General features: G+C 46.2%; 1 protein-coding gene across 1 annotated transcript in view; it reads left to right on the forward strand.

Annotated features, from left to right (window-relative positions):
- Window positions 1-14,189, forward strand: part of RHBDF1 (rhomboid 5 homolog 1) — a 46,051-nt gene that overhangs the window by 17,368 nt on the left and 14,494 nt on the right. The window contains exons 2-4 of the mRNA XM_078862826.1: window positions 6,280-6,432; window positions 8,795-8,925; window positions 10,147-10,272. Of these exons, the coding sequence (XP_078718952.1) occupies window positions 6,304-6,432; window positions 8,795-8,925; window positions 10,147-10,272 (386 nt within the window). The 5' untranslated portion in view covers window positions 6,280-6,303. The remainder of the gene's footprint in view (window positions 1-6,279; window positions 6,433-8,794; window positions 8,926-10,146; window positions 10,273-14,189) is intronic.

The following is a 14,189-nucleotide window of genomic DNA, read 5'->3' on the forward strand; positions in this document are numbered from 1 at the left end:
GCTCTTCTTTCTTTTGTGGTATCGGGTAAAATCTGTTCTCAGTTTGCCGTTTAACCTCCACCCCACTTTCAATGCAGTATGACAGCACCAGTCAACCCCTTATTAGTGCCCTACTATATCAGACCAACTCAGACTTTATTGGTCACCCCGTGCCCTTATAAATCTCAACGTTCATCCTACAAAGTCCCATCGCAAGCGAGAAACACAAACAAATACACAACATTTATTTTGCCCGTATTGAAACGGCTGTACGCCATATGGACCTGAAAACTCAATTTCCCTACACAAGAATACGGGGTTAAACCGCATGGGTTTGACAGCGATGTATGACCGTACTATGCTTGTTCATCCATTATCAAAAGTGCTGACATTTAATCCTGTTACGCCTCTAGGTATTCGAATATGTTGGTCAGGTCATCCACAAACAGACTGCCGCCATATACTCGCATCTTGTTTGCAATAATCATTTCCCTCTCTACCTAGGTTAGAAGTACATCTTGCACACACCAGCATGTAATCATTTCCCATGTTAAAATTTTAAAGGATAAAGGCATCTGTCAATATGGGCTTTCTCCGTTCCAGTACCGTACTATCAAGTACGTGTTCATTCATAATTTCACCTTTTCCGCTCCTCCACGTTCATTTCTACACAAGAGCGATGCATTCATTATGAAATCCTCTAAAAAAAGGGCACTTTGTAATGAGTCCATGCTGTGAAGGAGCAGGTGGGACTTTTTTACCGCTAACTTTTGGGCGTTAAGATAAATAAAGAATATCGCGAGAATCGCTGACGGCGTCTTGCGTTTCCTGCTCTTGCGGGTAAACCGCGAGGTTTAAACCATTTTCTAAAAAGCTCTACAGAAAGCGATAACCTCCTACGCTCCGAGTGCATGGCGCCAGATAAAAATGTGAGATTATCCACGGACACGTGTTAAAAGCACAATAATTCACACACACACATACAAGCAACCAAGGGTGATGCTATTATTAACTCCCACTGCAAAGCGACAGTGTAATTAAGTGTGCGGTTTTTTTCCCGAATAGAATCACAGCCAAATGTAGTCCACGTTTCTGGCATTGATTCTATAGCTGGACCTCACGAGAAGCTCGCAAAACTTGGAAAAGCCATTTTTTTCTGTAACTGGATGCATTTTATACAGTACGTATAACATTATTTGTTTTGTTATATATTTTTCCTTTTTTTATCCTCTATCAAAAGTTTTTTTTATTTAAAGTGCACAATTTAACATTCATAAGTTACGAAAGAGTGTGTGTGCGTGTATGCAAACACGGATTATCTTGCAGAATATTTTTTTTTAAATAAATTATGAATACTGAATGTAAATATTACAAGCATAATTGTATTCTTGCTAAAGTCACGTAGAAGGGAAATAATAAAAATAAAACAATAAAATTCTCACGACGTTTCCATTGCAACACAAGCAATCATCATCAGGTGTGAAAAATTTATTTCCCTTCTTACGTGACTTTACCGAAAGAATGAATAATATGAATCCCTGCAGTCACGAAAGCTTCAAATCAAAATTTAAAAACATAATTGTTTTTGGGGAGCAGTGGCACAGTGGCTAGCACACCGCACTGAGAACCCATCGAGCCGAGTTCGATGTCGGGTCCGTGGCTATCGGTGACGAGTGACATCCCCACCACCCGCTTGGCGAACTCACGCCTACCAGTGTGTGAAGTATGGTTTGGGGAAGATTTCATTCAGCCGTAGATTGGTAAAGGGCTGTAAATTATATATTTTATATTGGATTCAACTTTTGATACACAACTGAACCTTATATACAACTGAACCTTATCAATACTGTATTCGATTTTTTCGATGCTGTTATCAAGATTCAGACCGAACATCATCAGCCATGATCAATCTCCCCAATCTGTCACCATCGATGATGGCCTCACGATGCAACAATCACGCGCCATCCCTGTCTCCTGCACATGAACCCGACCTCTTGGCTCCATCTCGGTGGTGGACAGCATCTCGCTCGTGTTCTCTCCTTGGGCTGCTATTCTCCTGACATTTCCCACCGTGTCCGTCCAGTGCTCGCCAAGCTGCGTTGGCTTCTGCTTGCCTAACGAACACATTAGTGTAAGGTCGCACTCAATATACAAGAAGTGCTTGCCACGGATGAACCATAATGCCTTGCTTAAACCGTCACGCAAAACACAAAGCATCACACAAACTCCGGTCATCCTGGCAGCAGCGGCTTTTGGTTGGCCATCGAACAAAGACGGTCACCGCATCATCGCACGCTTTCAGATACGCTTCTGTGGCCGTCTGGAATGCTCTTCCTTCTGATGCCACTGGAGCTATGCACGGTTAAATCATTTAGATTGAAAACTAATTTCTTTCTAACTGCTTTTTTCTGTTTAGTTTGTTGTCCTTCCCCCGCACCTCCGATTAGCACGGTTGGCTACGTACTGTGCAAAAGAAGTTCAACATACGTACATATTCATTCATCAGTGGCGACATCTTCCCTCCCCGTGACGTTTCGTGCCCAAGCCCACCAACTTGAAAGTCGATATGGTGTCCGTAACTTGCGATGTTCTCTGACCTATGCATTTCTCTGCCTGTGCGGATGCCTCCCTGCGCTCTATTCTGCCAACTTTACACACCTTTGGTTCCATATCCTCTCTCTCGGTGTCCGCGTTCTCCCGATCCGTATGTCCGAGCAAGTGATGTGCACTCTGCGGGCACGTTGTTGGCAAGTTGCTCTTCATTGTCAAGCTCGGCTGTCTGAAAGCACCTCCAATTATCATCTCCTATGTCTCTCTGTATTTTATAATTTTGAGCCGAGCCACCTAAAAACAAAAAACCCTCCTTAAACATCACCTCAACTTACCGCACGAGGCTTCCTACCCTCTCCACCACCTTTCCACGCACTCCCCCGCCTCCCCCCAACTGAAATGCTTATCGCAACTGCGAGAAAGAAACCTAACTTTTTATTCATGGAAAAAGAACAACACAGGCCAACACTTCTAAATTTACCTCCACGGTGGTTAGGTTACAAGTACACCTTATTTTCCGAGTCAAGGCCGAGCGTAGGAGTAAGGATTGAGTTTCCACACGCACCTTGGGGCAGGTGCAGCTCGTTTGGCAGAGACTGCTACTGCCACCGCGCATCGAATACTGCGGTGTTGCTCCCAGCACGTGGAGCGAAACGTCGGGTGTCAAACACGCAGTGGTACAACCCAAATACGCATCGATGAGCTCCCCCCCCCGCCCTACACATACAGCCGCGTTTGCAAATTTGTAACTTTGAACCCAGATCCGTGTATCCTCGTTCAATTTCAATCCGCAATGTAATTGAGGGACTGTTGTTGTTGTCTTGGTGTGGTCTGGGACTATTGTTGTTGTTGTTTTGTCGATTTGCCCCAACCCTTGCATTCGGTGTCGACAAATCGCCAGGAATGTATGCACGTGGTGGGCAGTTTGTACTCGTGTACTTGATTTCTGTTTAACGACTCGCTTACGTTTTCACTATCTTGCGCTCGTGCCGTCTTTGACATATCGCTTGCTGATGTAACCCGGTGACCCCGTGACCCCGTGCCCTGACCGGACATCGTGAAAAAGAGCTTTGCAGCTCATCGGATTCCTCCTGCAGTCTCAATGAAGATTGCGACTCCGTCCACATTCTGTTGTTACACCCGTGGTCACACGCGCCGTATGCAACTGTCGGCAATTTGCTGCTGCTGCCACCTAGTTGCATGCAACACGCCTGACCACGGCAATACCGGAATGTGGAGATACTCTTTATTACGACTGGAAAAATCAAGTAAAGTCGTGCACTCTGCAACTACAGCGAAGTAATTGCTGCGAATAATCGTAAGATGCGTAAGTAACTAGCAACGAGGACATTATCATTCTGACCTCGCTCGTCTCGGCAGATGTTTGAATGCGTGTATAACACTTTTTCCTTTGTATGCCGGAGTGGATCCATGCATTTACATGGTGGAACGTTGAACTGAAACGTTAAAACAATGCCGGCTCTGCTCAAAGCGTTAACATGTTTACGCCCAGAAATTAGACAAACAATTCTGACACAATGGCACGACGAACAATTGCCCCTGCCAGCCTGCTATTGCTCAAAAACAAAAACTTAATCTGTTGTGGCTGCACATACGTGGGGGACATTATTGTGAAATTGCTCCGAATTGACAGAGCGTCCGCAGACACAAACACTCGACCCATTGGCAGAAGCGTCTGTGGGGCCGTGCAGCACAATAAGTCTGGATTACGCACGTACACAAATGGTCATTGTTTGTAGGAGGTATGATTCACAGCTTGGCAAAATAAAACAAGAAATATGTTTGAGAGAGAGAGAGAGAAAAAGCAAGCAGCTTGTCCAAATATTGAAGTAGCCAATATAATAGCCGCGGTCTTTGTGTTCACGTGACACGGGTCACCAACTTCGTTGCCTGCTGCTATGTCCATCGTGTTAATGGAAAGTGCGTGCGCACGTGTAAAGGACGGTTGAAATGCATCGAAAGGTTAGCGCGCCGCCTTTCTCATATGAGCACTAATGTGTATTTGCAGGCAGCCCGGAGACAATTCCACATTTCCATGGTATTGACCAGTCTTTCCTGTAGGATGTCTGCTCTTGACTTCCCACAAGGTGCAGCCCTGCAATTGCTTATTCATAGTAAATGCTGACGGAAGGGCCTCTGCTGCACGGAGCTCGAGAGAACTTCTCTCGAGGGTGCATTTGGCCTACTCTTCCACGCTGGCCAGATGTCTTGGAAAAGTTGGGAGCAGTCCCACTGGACGTCACCGCGCGTGCACTATCAGTCAGAATTAGAATCTTTCTTGCAGAAATCCGATGAGCTATGAAGCTCTTTTCCACAGTTGTCCGATAGAAATCAAATGTGGTGTGCCCACTTATACTGCTGGGTGGACAGAGGTGGGGATGGGGGATTTAAGAAACGTGTCCGTCTAACACGTACGCTTTCGCGACCGATATTATCCATGAGAGTTGTTTTGGGTTAGTTCGCAGAAATATACTTATGTCGTTAAACCCGCCACCAGCCGACACAGCCAATTAATAAGATTTGTCACGTAAACAAAACACGGCAATTCGTTACTAGTTCGGCACACCGGTGAAATAGAGAGTAAACCCACACGACATTTACCATTCGACTCCAACGTTTTGCCGGTAATTACAACCAGCCTCATCAAGCGACAGCCAGAGTTGTCGACGCTGAGGCCGCTTGTACCCGTTGGTTCCAGTGGCGAGCCAGGAGAAACTAGGAGAGTGCGCTCACCACAACACCCGCCACCCCTCTCTTGATTGACCCTCGGCAAAAAACCACGAGCCGAGTCACATCCCAACAACGACTTAAAAGTTGCAACACTTTGGTCGTGCGTGACGCGCGCCGACCCCGCTCGGTGCAATTACCAATGCCGTCTTTGTGGCGTTCACTGCCTTGCGTGACGCATGCTGTTTTGGCGGTCGAACGCCGACTGCTCGTCTCCGGATTGCCGCCCACCACCGCTGCCCAAATAACTTCCGACACCCGACCGCCACCTTGCGTGCAGTCACTTATCAACTCTCGTCTTCTACCATCGCCCTGGCGTTCACTTCATCGGCGTCTGTTTAGGCACACCCAGAGTGGTAGACGTAGACACGCTGGTGTCCTGCTACGATTCGTGTTGGGCCTTGCAAGCCCGTGTTAACTGCCGGTTACCCTCAGAAACCCCGGCGTTGCTTTAGGTTGAAACGTTACAAAAAGGGCCGGTTAACGTGTTTTGGCGTTCGGAAAAGTGCCGGTATATCATACCTTCATTTACCGTCACATTTCCACCGCTGGTTCGTCTTGTTTTACTTTATCACCCATGTATTCAGCAGTGCGATCACAATAACAACACGATGTACTGAAACGCTCATACATAGATGACCTTTATAACAAGGTACGAGTCCACCCAGACCAAAATTCTCTTTTAAGAAAGACATGTTTATAGATAGAAAACAGCAATTCTCAGTGTATTAACAAAACACTCTTTGACAGTTTCTAATCAACCTCCACTACTCATAGTGGGGGGCGGGGCTTTATCCAGCAATCCATTGACAAAGGTTAACAAATTATGACATATTCATCTCATGTTTATATTTTTTTTTATTATCATATAACCGACTTGTTTTAACCGGATGTGCGCACGTGATCCGTTTTAAATCACTTCGATTCCAACGCTCTTTGTTCATCGACCGGGTCATTTGTCAATTCTGTCTTTGTCTCTCTGTCACACACCTCCTCCCTTAGTCTGCCGATGCCCACGGCGCAAGCATGGCGGACTCGCTCGGCGCGAACGTCAGCAACCTTCAGAAGAAGAAGCCATCATGGCTCACCCTGAAAATCCCTGCGACGCAAGCGGACGCGGCACCGGCGACACTCCAGGAACCCGGGTCGGGCCAGGTCAGCTACGCAGCAAGCGATTCTGAGGGGGGGGAATTCCTCTAGACCAGTGGTTCCTTCTTGACCTGGGGTGCACACTGCACCCCCTGGAGGTGCCAGATGCCCTAACTGGGGGTTGTGAGACATGGCCAGATTCTTTTAGATGGTAAATAATTGAAAACAAAAATTAGGCACGGGCTCGTAAGTAACAACTTACTTTTCGATTTAAAGCTTTCGTGACTGCAGGGATTTCATCTTCTTGATTCTTTCGGTAAAGTCACGTAGAAGGGAAATAATAAAATAATAATAAAAATTTAAAAAAATGATTGTATTATGTTTTATTTTTATTATTTTATTATTTCCCTTCTACGTAACTTTACCGAAAGAACCAAGAAGATGAACAACTTACTTTGTTTCATCAAACCCTATGTGTTTATGAACATTATATATTTTTTTACAATTGAGAACCAAAGGGGTGCAAGGCTGCAGTGAAGGCCAAGAACCGCTGCTCTAGAGCCTTGCTGCTCGACCAAGAGGCCGACTTGCGTTTCACATTTATCACTTTAAAACATTCTGTGCACGTTTGTCAAATCCCTGCCCCCCATCGCCCCCGGTCTCACCTGTTCCACCCAGCGGTGTAAATGGGTTGTCACCACAGTGGGGCGATCGGCAAGTCGCGTACGGTGGGGTAAAGTGTGGGTACTCCCCCCTCTTTCAATGCGTATTGTTGACAGAGTGGGCCAAAATGCCCTCTAGAGAATGTATTTTCGACTTCCCTGTAGTTATACAAGCTCTTCTGCCAGCAGTGCTAGGAACACGTAATTTCACAGCTGCACCTTTACTTGGAAGTACATTCGTAGTCATACTTAAAACTAAACAATCTTTTTTTATTTTACCAGGTAGCACCCACTGAGCTGTATCGCTCTTTTTCAGAAGTGACCTGGCCACAAATGATAGCTCAACCGAGTGTCATATCACGTGGAAATTATTAGCAGCCAAAAACTCTTAAACGCATGCTGATTCTAAATGTGGAGGGAAAAACCGGAGGACCCGGAGAAAAATCCACACGACTACGGGGATAGAGAGACACGCAAACTCCAAATATACAGCGTGTATCAGGGTTGGGATCGGACCCACGAACCTCCGGTATACCAGGCGAGGTAGTTAACATCTCATCGCCACCTTGACGAGACGTTGCCAGTTATTTACTCGGGACAGCCTTCCCGAGTCTCAGCAACACCTTTTCTCACGAGGGTCCTGCATGCACGAGCACATTTAGCCAATGTTATACAGCAGTGTCTGGTCAAATGCACAAGACTTTGAGCTGCTGGAGAATGCTAGAAGGTTGACAGTTGGTCACCTGCAGGGGATGCGGGAAATCTTGCCACTCCTGCTGGCCTTGTATAAATCTGAGTTACTTTTAAGCTATATTTTATTTTATACAAAGCTATTTATACACTTCCGCTTATTAAATTTTTAGCTAATGTAGTAGATGATTAAAAAATTATATTTATAATATTATGCTGAGTGTATGCTGCTGCTGTGTCCTGGACAGTGCTTTGAGATACTCAATGAAAAGCACTATATAAATGGAATTATTATTATTATTACAAAGCATACAAGAGGGTTATATAGCAGCCAGTGCTGGCTGCCTCACAGAACCCACACCTTCAAAAACCTGGCAAGCCCTGGTGGTGGTCACCCCTCAAAGTACTAACCAGGTTTCAAACCTGCTTGGGCTTCTGGAGATCTGAAGAGATCGGGGCGCATTTAGGTAAGAGTGGCCGTCGGCGCGCAGTGCCCCCCGCTACAAGAAGGCCACAGTCGAGTCAACGGACGTCACACGGCTTGGGTGCTTTTATGAAAATGCTCGCAATTACTAAAGAGTAAGAATGCTTAACAGTGTGTGTAAATGTACACATGACTCAAGCGCAAAAAAAACGCACGTTTGCAAATGACAATTTGGGGGTATAAATTTACTTTACGCACAATAACATGTTTGTTTTGGAATCATATTTGGACAAATCGTTGAGACACCGATTAATTTATTGATGGATTCATGACAGCCGCACTAATCGAAGGTGCAGGAGAAGGACAACAAACCAAACATAAAAAGCAGTTCTAAAGAAATTAGTTTTCAATCTAGATAATTGCATAGTGCATAGCTCCAGTGGCTTCCTAAAATCGGTAGCAAGAGCGTTCCAGACGGTCGCAGAAGCGCATCTGAAAGCGAGCGATGCGGCGACCGCCGTCTTGTTCGAGGAGCTGGCTCAAAAGCTGCCGCTGTGGGGACGGATGCGGAGCCAACGCGATGGACGGATGTGAGATCGGTGGATGTGCTTGCTGTTGTCGTTGGGCGACGACGATTACCGTCTGTTCACAGCCCTCGAGCACGCGGCCCGTGTACCGCTGGAGCGTCAGCATGCCCGTGGAGTCGCACGGACCGCCCACCGGCACGGAGATGGGGAAACCCTCCTTCCAGCGGCAGGGCTCTGTGGCTCAATCAATCCGACGGTAAAAAAAAACAATAACTCGCCCAACGTCCATTTTTCATCAACGCTCCCCATGCATCATGCCCGAGTGGAGGGCGCCGCCACTGCACACCGCGACTGCAGTGCAACTATTTATGGACACACGCTTTCACCACATTTGGACATCGCTTTAAATCCTGAAAATCATTAAACTGAACAAATGCTTGGGGTTTTGCTTTTAGTAAGTCATGCAGGAAAGAGTTAAAATGTATGGGCCTGATTATTTATTTATACATCTCTGTGAGTGATGCTTCGCGTATTCTCTGTACAGTATAGTCTTATGCGTTTGGTTCATCGCGGAAGCTGTACTAAAAGCAAATAGTCTGCTGTGCATGCCGTATGATAAACACCGAAGCAATTACTCTCCTGTACACATACTGAGCAAACACACACCGTATACGCTTTAGTTTCTAAATAACCCAGTGCTCGATGTTTTTAAAGACAGCGGTAACTTTTTACAGCCATTGTTAGAGATTCGGTTCTAAGTGATTTAGCCAGTCAATTGCTTTGAGAGTTTTCAAGGCACTAATTTCCGCACTAAAACACACACACACACACTGCAGTATACACATGAAGTGTTGGAGAAATATCGATTCGTCTTACCGTTAACCCCACCCTGCACCCCAGCTATTGTATGGCCTGCTGAGACAAGGGTCAGGATTTGAAGCGATTAAACTGAACTCAACTATTTTTATTGTACCAGGTAAGTCACACTGAACTATCGAGCTCTTGTTTTCAGAAGCGCAAAAAGGAGTTGCTTATCATCACGTGGAAATGTATAGCAGCCAAATACTCAAGAATAGGTGGTCTTGTTTTTACGGTCTTGCTTTGATTGTTCGTTGGGGTTTTTTTCCATCTTGTTTATAAAGTCTTGCTCGACCTGTTAACCGAATCATAAGTTACCAATATAATTTCCGTCTAACTCTCAGTGCATAATCAATTCTCGCACACTGTTAAATGTAGACTTCGTTACGTGCCCAATACCTATTGTAATATGTCCAACCCTTCGGTACATATCTTGTACAACAAAATGGGGGGGGGGGGAAAAACATATATTTCTTTACCTCCTTAATATTGTGACTCCTTTTGGATGGTGGGTTTGCTAAGCTATTTGATCAAAATCTGTTCTTCCTCCTCCTCCCGCTCCTCTCCGTGTCCTGGTGCTACGGTCCCTGTCTTCCCTTCCGTGCTTCCGTTGTCCCAGCTTCACATTTTCCAAGAACCCTCCTCGTAACCGGGTTCAGTCGGTGCTTGAGAGGGGCCAGTTTGCCAACAGGCGTGTGGCACCCCATCCCAAGCGAGCCTCCACCCGATCACGGGACATGGTCAGGTATCTGTCTACCTCCGTGATTTCCTCTGCTTCGTTGTTTTCTTCACGCTCGGCCTCAAGCGTGATCGTATGGACCGATTAACCCTTTCCCGTTCAGAGACGGTCTGCAGGTTGCAGCTTGTGGGCATCCCGTTCACCGCCGAATCTCGGAATGTGCGAGCCGTCAGCGTAAATTTTGTTTAGAGAGGCGTAGCGCCGCTGTTTTTAAAAAGGCATTGTACTCACCGAAGAGAAACGTGGCGACACGACCGCACTCTACCATAGCTGGCGCCAAACTGTGCCACACAAACCGATGACGTACACGTACACGTATGTCATTGGAATGGGAAAGGGTTAATTGCACGCTTGCTGTATTGCTGACTTTGTAATCTATGACATGTGACATATTGCTTGACGTTGAGAAGTGTTGTTTTTTTCTAAGCACTCAAGAATACGTTATTTGTAGACGCTGCGTTGGCAGTCATGCACAAATAACTCATACGCTAAGAAGAAGGGCCATTTCCCGAAACGTCGTTTATTATTCTCGTAAAAAAAAACTGTTGATCACTCGTCACAGAGCATGACGAGAAGCACGAGAGCTGTGGCATGTCACCATTCCTCCACGCTGCTTTGCTAAGCTTAGTTTTTGTAAGTTTTAATCCCCCTTACGAAACTGAAATTTTCTTTGAAACCGAATGCCTTTTGTTACATAATGCACATCCAATAAAAAAAAACGTAAAACTAGATTCGAAGCTTTCGTGACTGCAGGAATTACTCTTTGGTTCTTTTGGTAAAGTCACATAGATTTTATTTTCTGCGTGAGTTTACCGAAAGAACCAAAGAGTTAAAAAAAAACGTACTTTCCACATCAACGTAATTCTGCCAATTTCTATTATTTGAGGATTCCTACCGCATTGTTTAGGTGGCAAGCCACCGACTGACAATGCGTTCAGTTTGAAAAGGACCTCACGATATTTTACAATAATTGTGCACACTTTAAGAGCACCTGTTCACAGAAGCGTAGGTACTATAGAGGTGCGCTTCACGTGCCAGCCCCATAGCGTGGGGGAGCAGAGCCCCTGCCCGCCCCCCTCCACCACCCTTTCATATTTTTCTCGTAAGTTTGCCCAACAAGGCCACTTCTTCAGGGTTGCGTCGGGCCCGAGAGAACACTGTGGTGTCACCGACGACGGGAGTTCGCTTGTCGTCTCGAGCAGTCGACATTGTGCCGCACTAAACTGGCGAGCCCCAAGGGTGGCACATTTTGGGTGAGCGTTCAAAGTTTGGCGGATTACCCAGATCAGCGCCTTGCAGCTTAGTGGTGCGCACGACAAGGCCACGTGAGGCAGAGAGCGGGGACGAAGCGGCTCGCTTGCACAACGGCAATATACACAGGCACCCTCTGAAGGTAGAACCTGCTAGACTGCCTTTGAAAGCGCGTCATGTTTTTTTCTAATTGTCCCATGAAAGAAAAACTGCGTCCAAGAGCTGCTGTGGGCTTTGACAATAGGCAAATTTTTTTTCATCCTCTTGTCAGAGTCCAGGTAGGATTTCCATCCTCGCTGTACACACGCGTAAACGCACGCACACACACACACACACTTGCGCGCGCTCGCACGCGCCCGCACACAGACCCACACGCGCATCCGAATGCGCCTGCAGCTTTTATCACTTCCCCGACAGCACTTGAAACAAATATAAATGCTAAATTAAGTTAAAGTCGTGCGTTTTTTTCACGGACTATTGACACCGACTCCACACGCAGTGACAAGGTAGGCGGTTTTTAGTTTTACGTTTGTTGAGTCATGGTTTTCCGATACACCACGCCAATTTAATGCATGTCACTTGGTATCAATATAGCAAGTGACCGTTTTTTCGTATCCACTTATCCTACTTGTAATACTTTTGACAACTTCTTGTCATCTTTACTTTAGACTAACGAACCATTTTTTTATGATTATACATTTAAAAATGTGTTATGTGCCATTCACATAGTGCGCGAGATGGGTGTAAACGTGGCACGCCAACCAATGCCAAATTCGTATATATAATATCTTATAATATTTACAGCGCCAGTATGGTCCACCACTGCACACAGAGCAGCAGTTAAATCAAGTGCAAGTAGCTGCGACTTATCAAGCAATACTGAAAAGCGCCAGAAACATTCAGAGTCAATTCCCGATGCCGGTGGTGGCTGACATACAAATGCTGGGCGGAATCCCTGGCTTGTAGCCGTAGCGTGTTGCAAACCACAAGCACGCACGCTTATCGTGACAGCCCAAGAAAGGAGAGGGGAGGGGGCGACTGAAGTTACTAAACTGTGATGTTGTACTCCAGGAGGAATGTGTGGTATGGGTACCTTTGAGGATAAAAGCAAACAAGTTAATCGACTGCCTGCACAAACTACAGGCTTTAATGTCAAAGCTTTAACGCAGGTTGACCGCACATGCACTTTGATGTACTGCAGCCGTGTGATGCGCACGGTAAATAACACTCACCTGGTCAATAAGATTGGGGGGGGGGGTTATTTACTGTGCTGAGCTGCTATGGAAACACTGGAATCGGCTTTGAGGATGCAGAAGAAATTGGTTGGGAAAAAAAACTCAATTCGGGTTGAGAATCTCCACCGGCGTGGAAGGTCTCGCTGGCCGTTTGCCTTTGAGCAGCGCCGCGCGTCCCGCCTCGCACGAGGAGCTTCCTCGCGCCAAGGGAGAGCGGAACCGCGAGACCGCGTGCGCGCTCTTGCGCCGTTCTTGTCAACGCCACACCGAGCACACCATTGTTCGCGATGCCGATGCTCTATTGAGGTCGACAGCGTGCAACATAACACTTCCCGACTGGTAAGTCTACCTTTTTTACATTCGTATTGGCATTTATTGCACGTTTGTACGTGTCTATTTATGGGGAGCGGTAGTGTAGTGGTTAGCGCGCTGCGCTACGAACCTGGCGACCCGGGTTCGATTCCGGCTCACGGCGAACACCAGTGACGATTATCTGAACCGGTCCTGGGCCTCCCCTAGGTAGACTCAGCCTCAAATGAGTACCTGGTGCGATGTGTAAATATCGCCGTTAGAGAGACAAAGGCGGCCGGGCGTGGTGTTGGCCACCCACCCCCTCGTGTGCCGTGCCGTCCTTTATAGGTGCTCGCTAACAGCACTTTCCCCTACAGTCTGTTAAGACTATACGGGGGATCTTTATCTTTATTTATGAACAGATATATTCGGGGAGGGGGGAGTGGTGGTGCAGCGGTTAGCGCGCTGCGCTGCGAGCCAAGGTCGATTCCCGCTCACGGCCAACACCAGTGACAATTGTCTGAACCGGTCCTGGGCCTCCCCTAGGTCGACTCAAATGAGTAGCTGGTGCGGTGTGTCAACATCCCCACTAGGGAGACAAAGGCAGCCGGGCGTGGTGCTGCCACCCACCTCCCTCAGGCGTCATAGATGCTCACTCACAGCACTTGCCCCAACAGTTTTCATTATATTGGCACAAAGTAAGAATTGCATGAAAAGCTTTTGTATTATAGTATTTAGTCAAGATGCTGTCAAAGCGTTTTGTGGAATTAGATTATAAGTATGATAAATATTCTTTGGGTCTTTTGGTAAAGTCACGTAGATAGGTTCAAAGAAAATAACAAAAAATAACAAAAACCTACGACGTTTCGATCGCAACACAAGCGTTCGAACACTTGTGTTGCGATCGAAACGTAGTTTTTTTAATTCTTTTTTTAACCTATCTACGTGACTTTACCGAAATACCCAAAGAATATGAATCACGAAAGCTTTAAGTCAAGTATGATAGATCTTAATAAAAATGACAGAACTTAAAATGATCGAAATATTGTATTGCCTCATATCAGATTTCTCATTCCAAGTGCTTATCGTGTGATCTTGAATATCTAACAAATCGTACAGTTATTTTTTTTATATTACCAAAAAATC

Source organism: Lampetra fluviatilis, chromosome 1, assembly GCF_964198595.1.
Source record: "Lampetra fluviatilis chromosome 1, kcLamFluv1.1, whole genome shotgun sequence".
NCBI lineage: Eukaryota > Metazoa > Chordata > Hyperoartia > Petromyzontiformes > Petromyzontidae > Lampetra > Lampetra fluviatilis.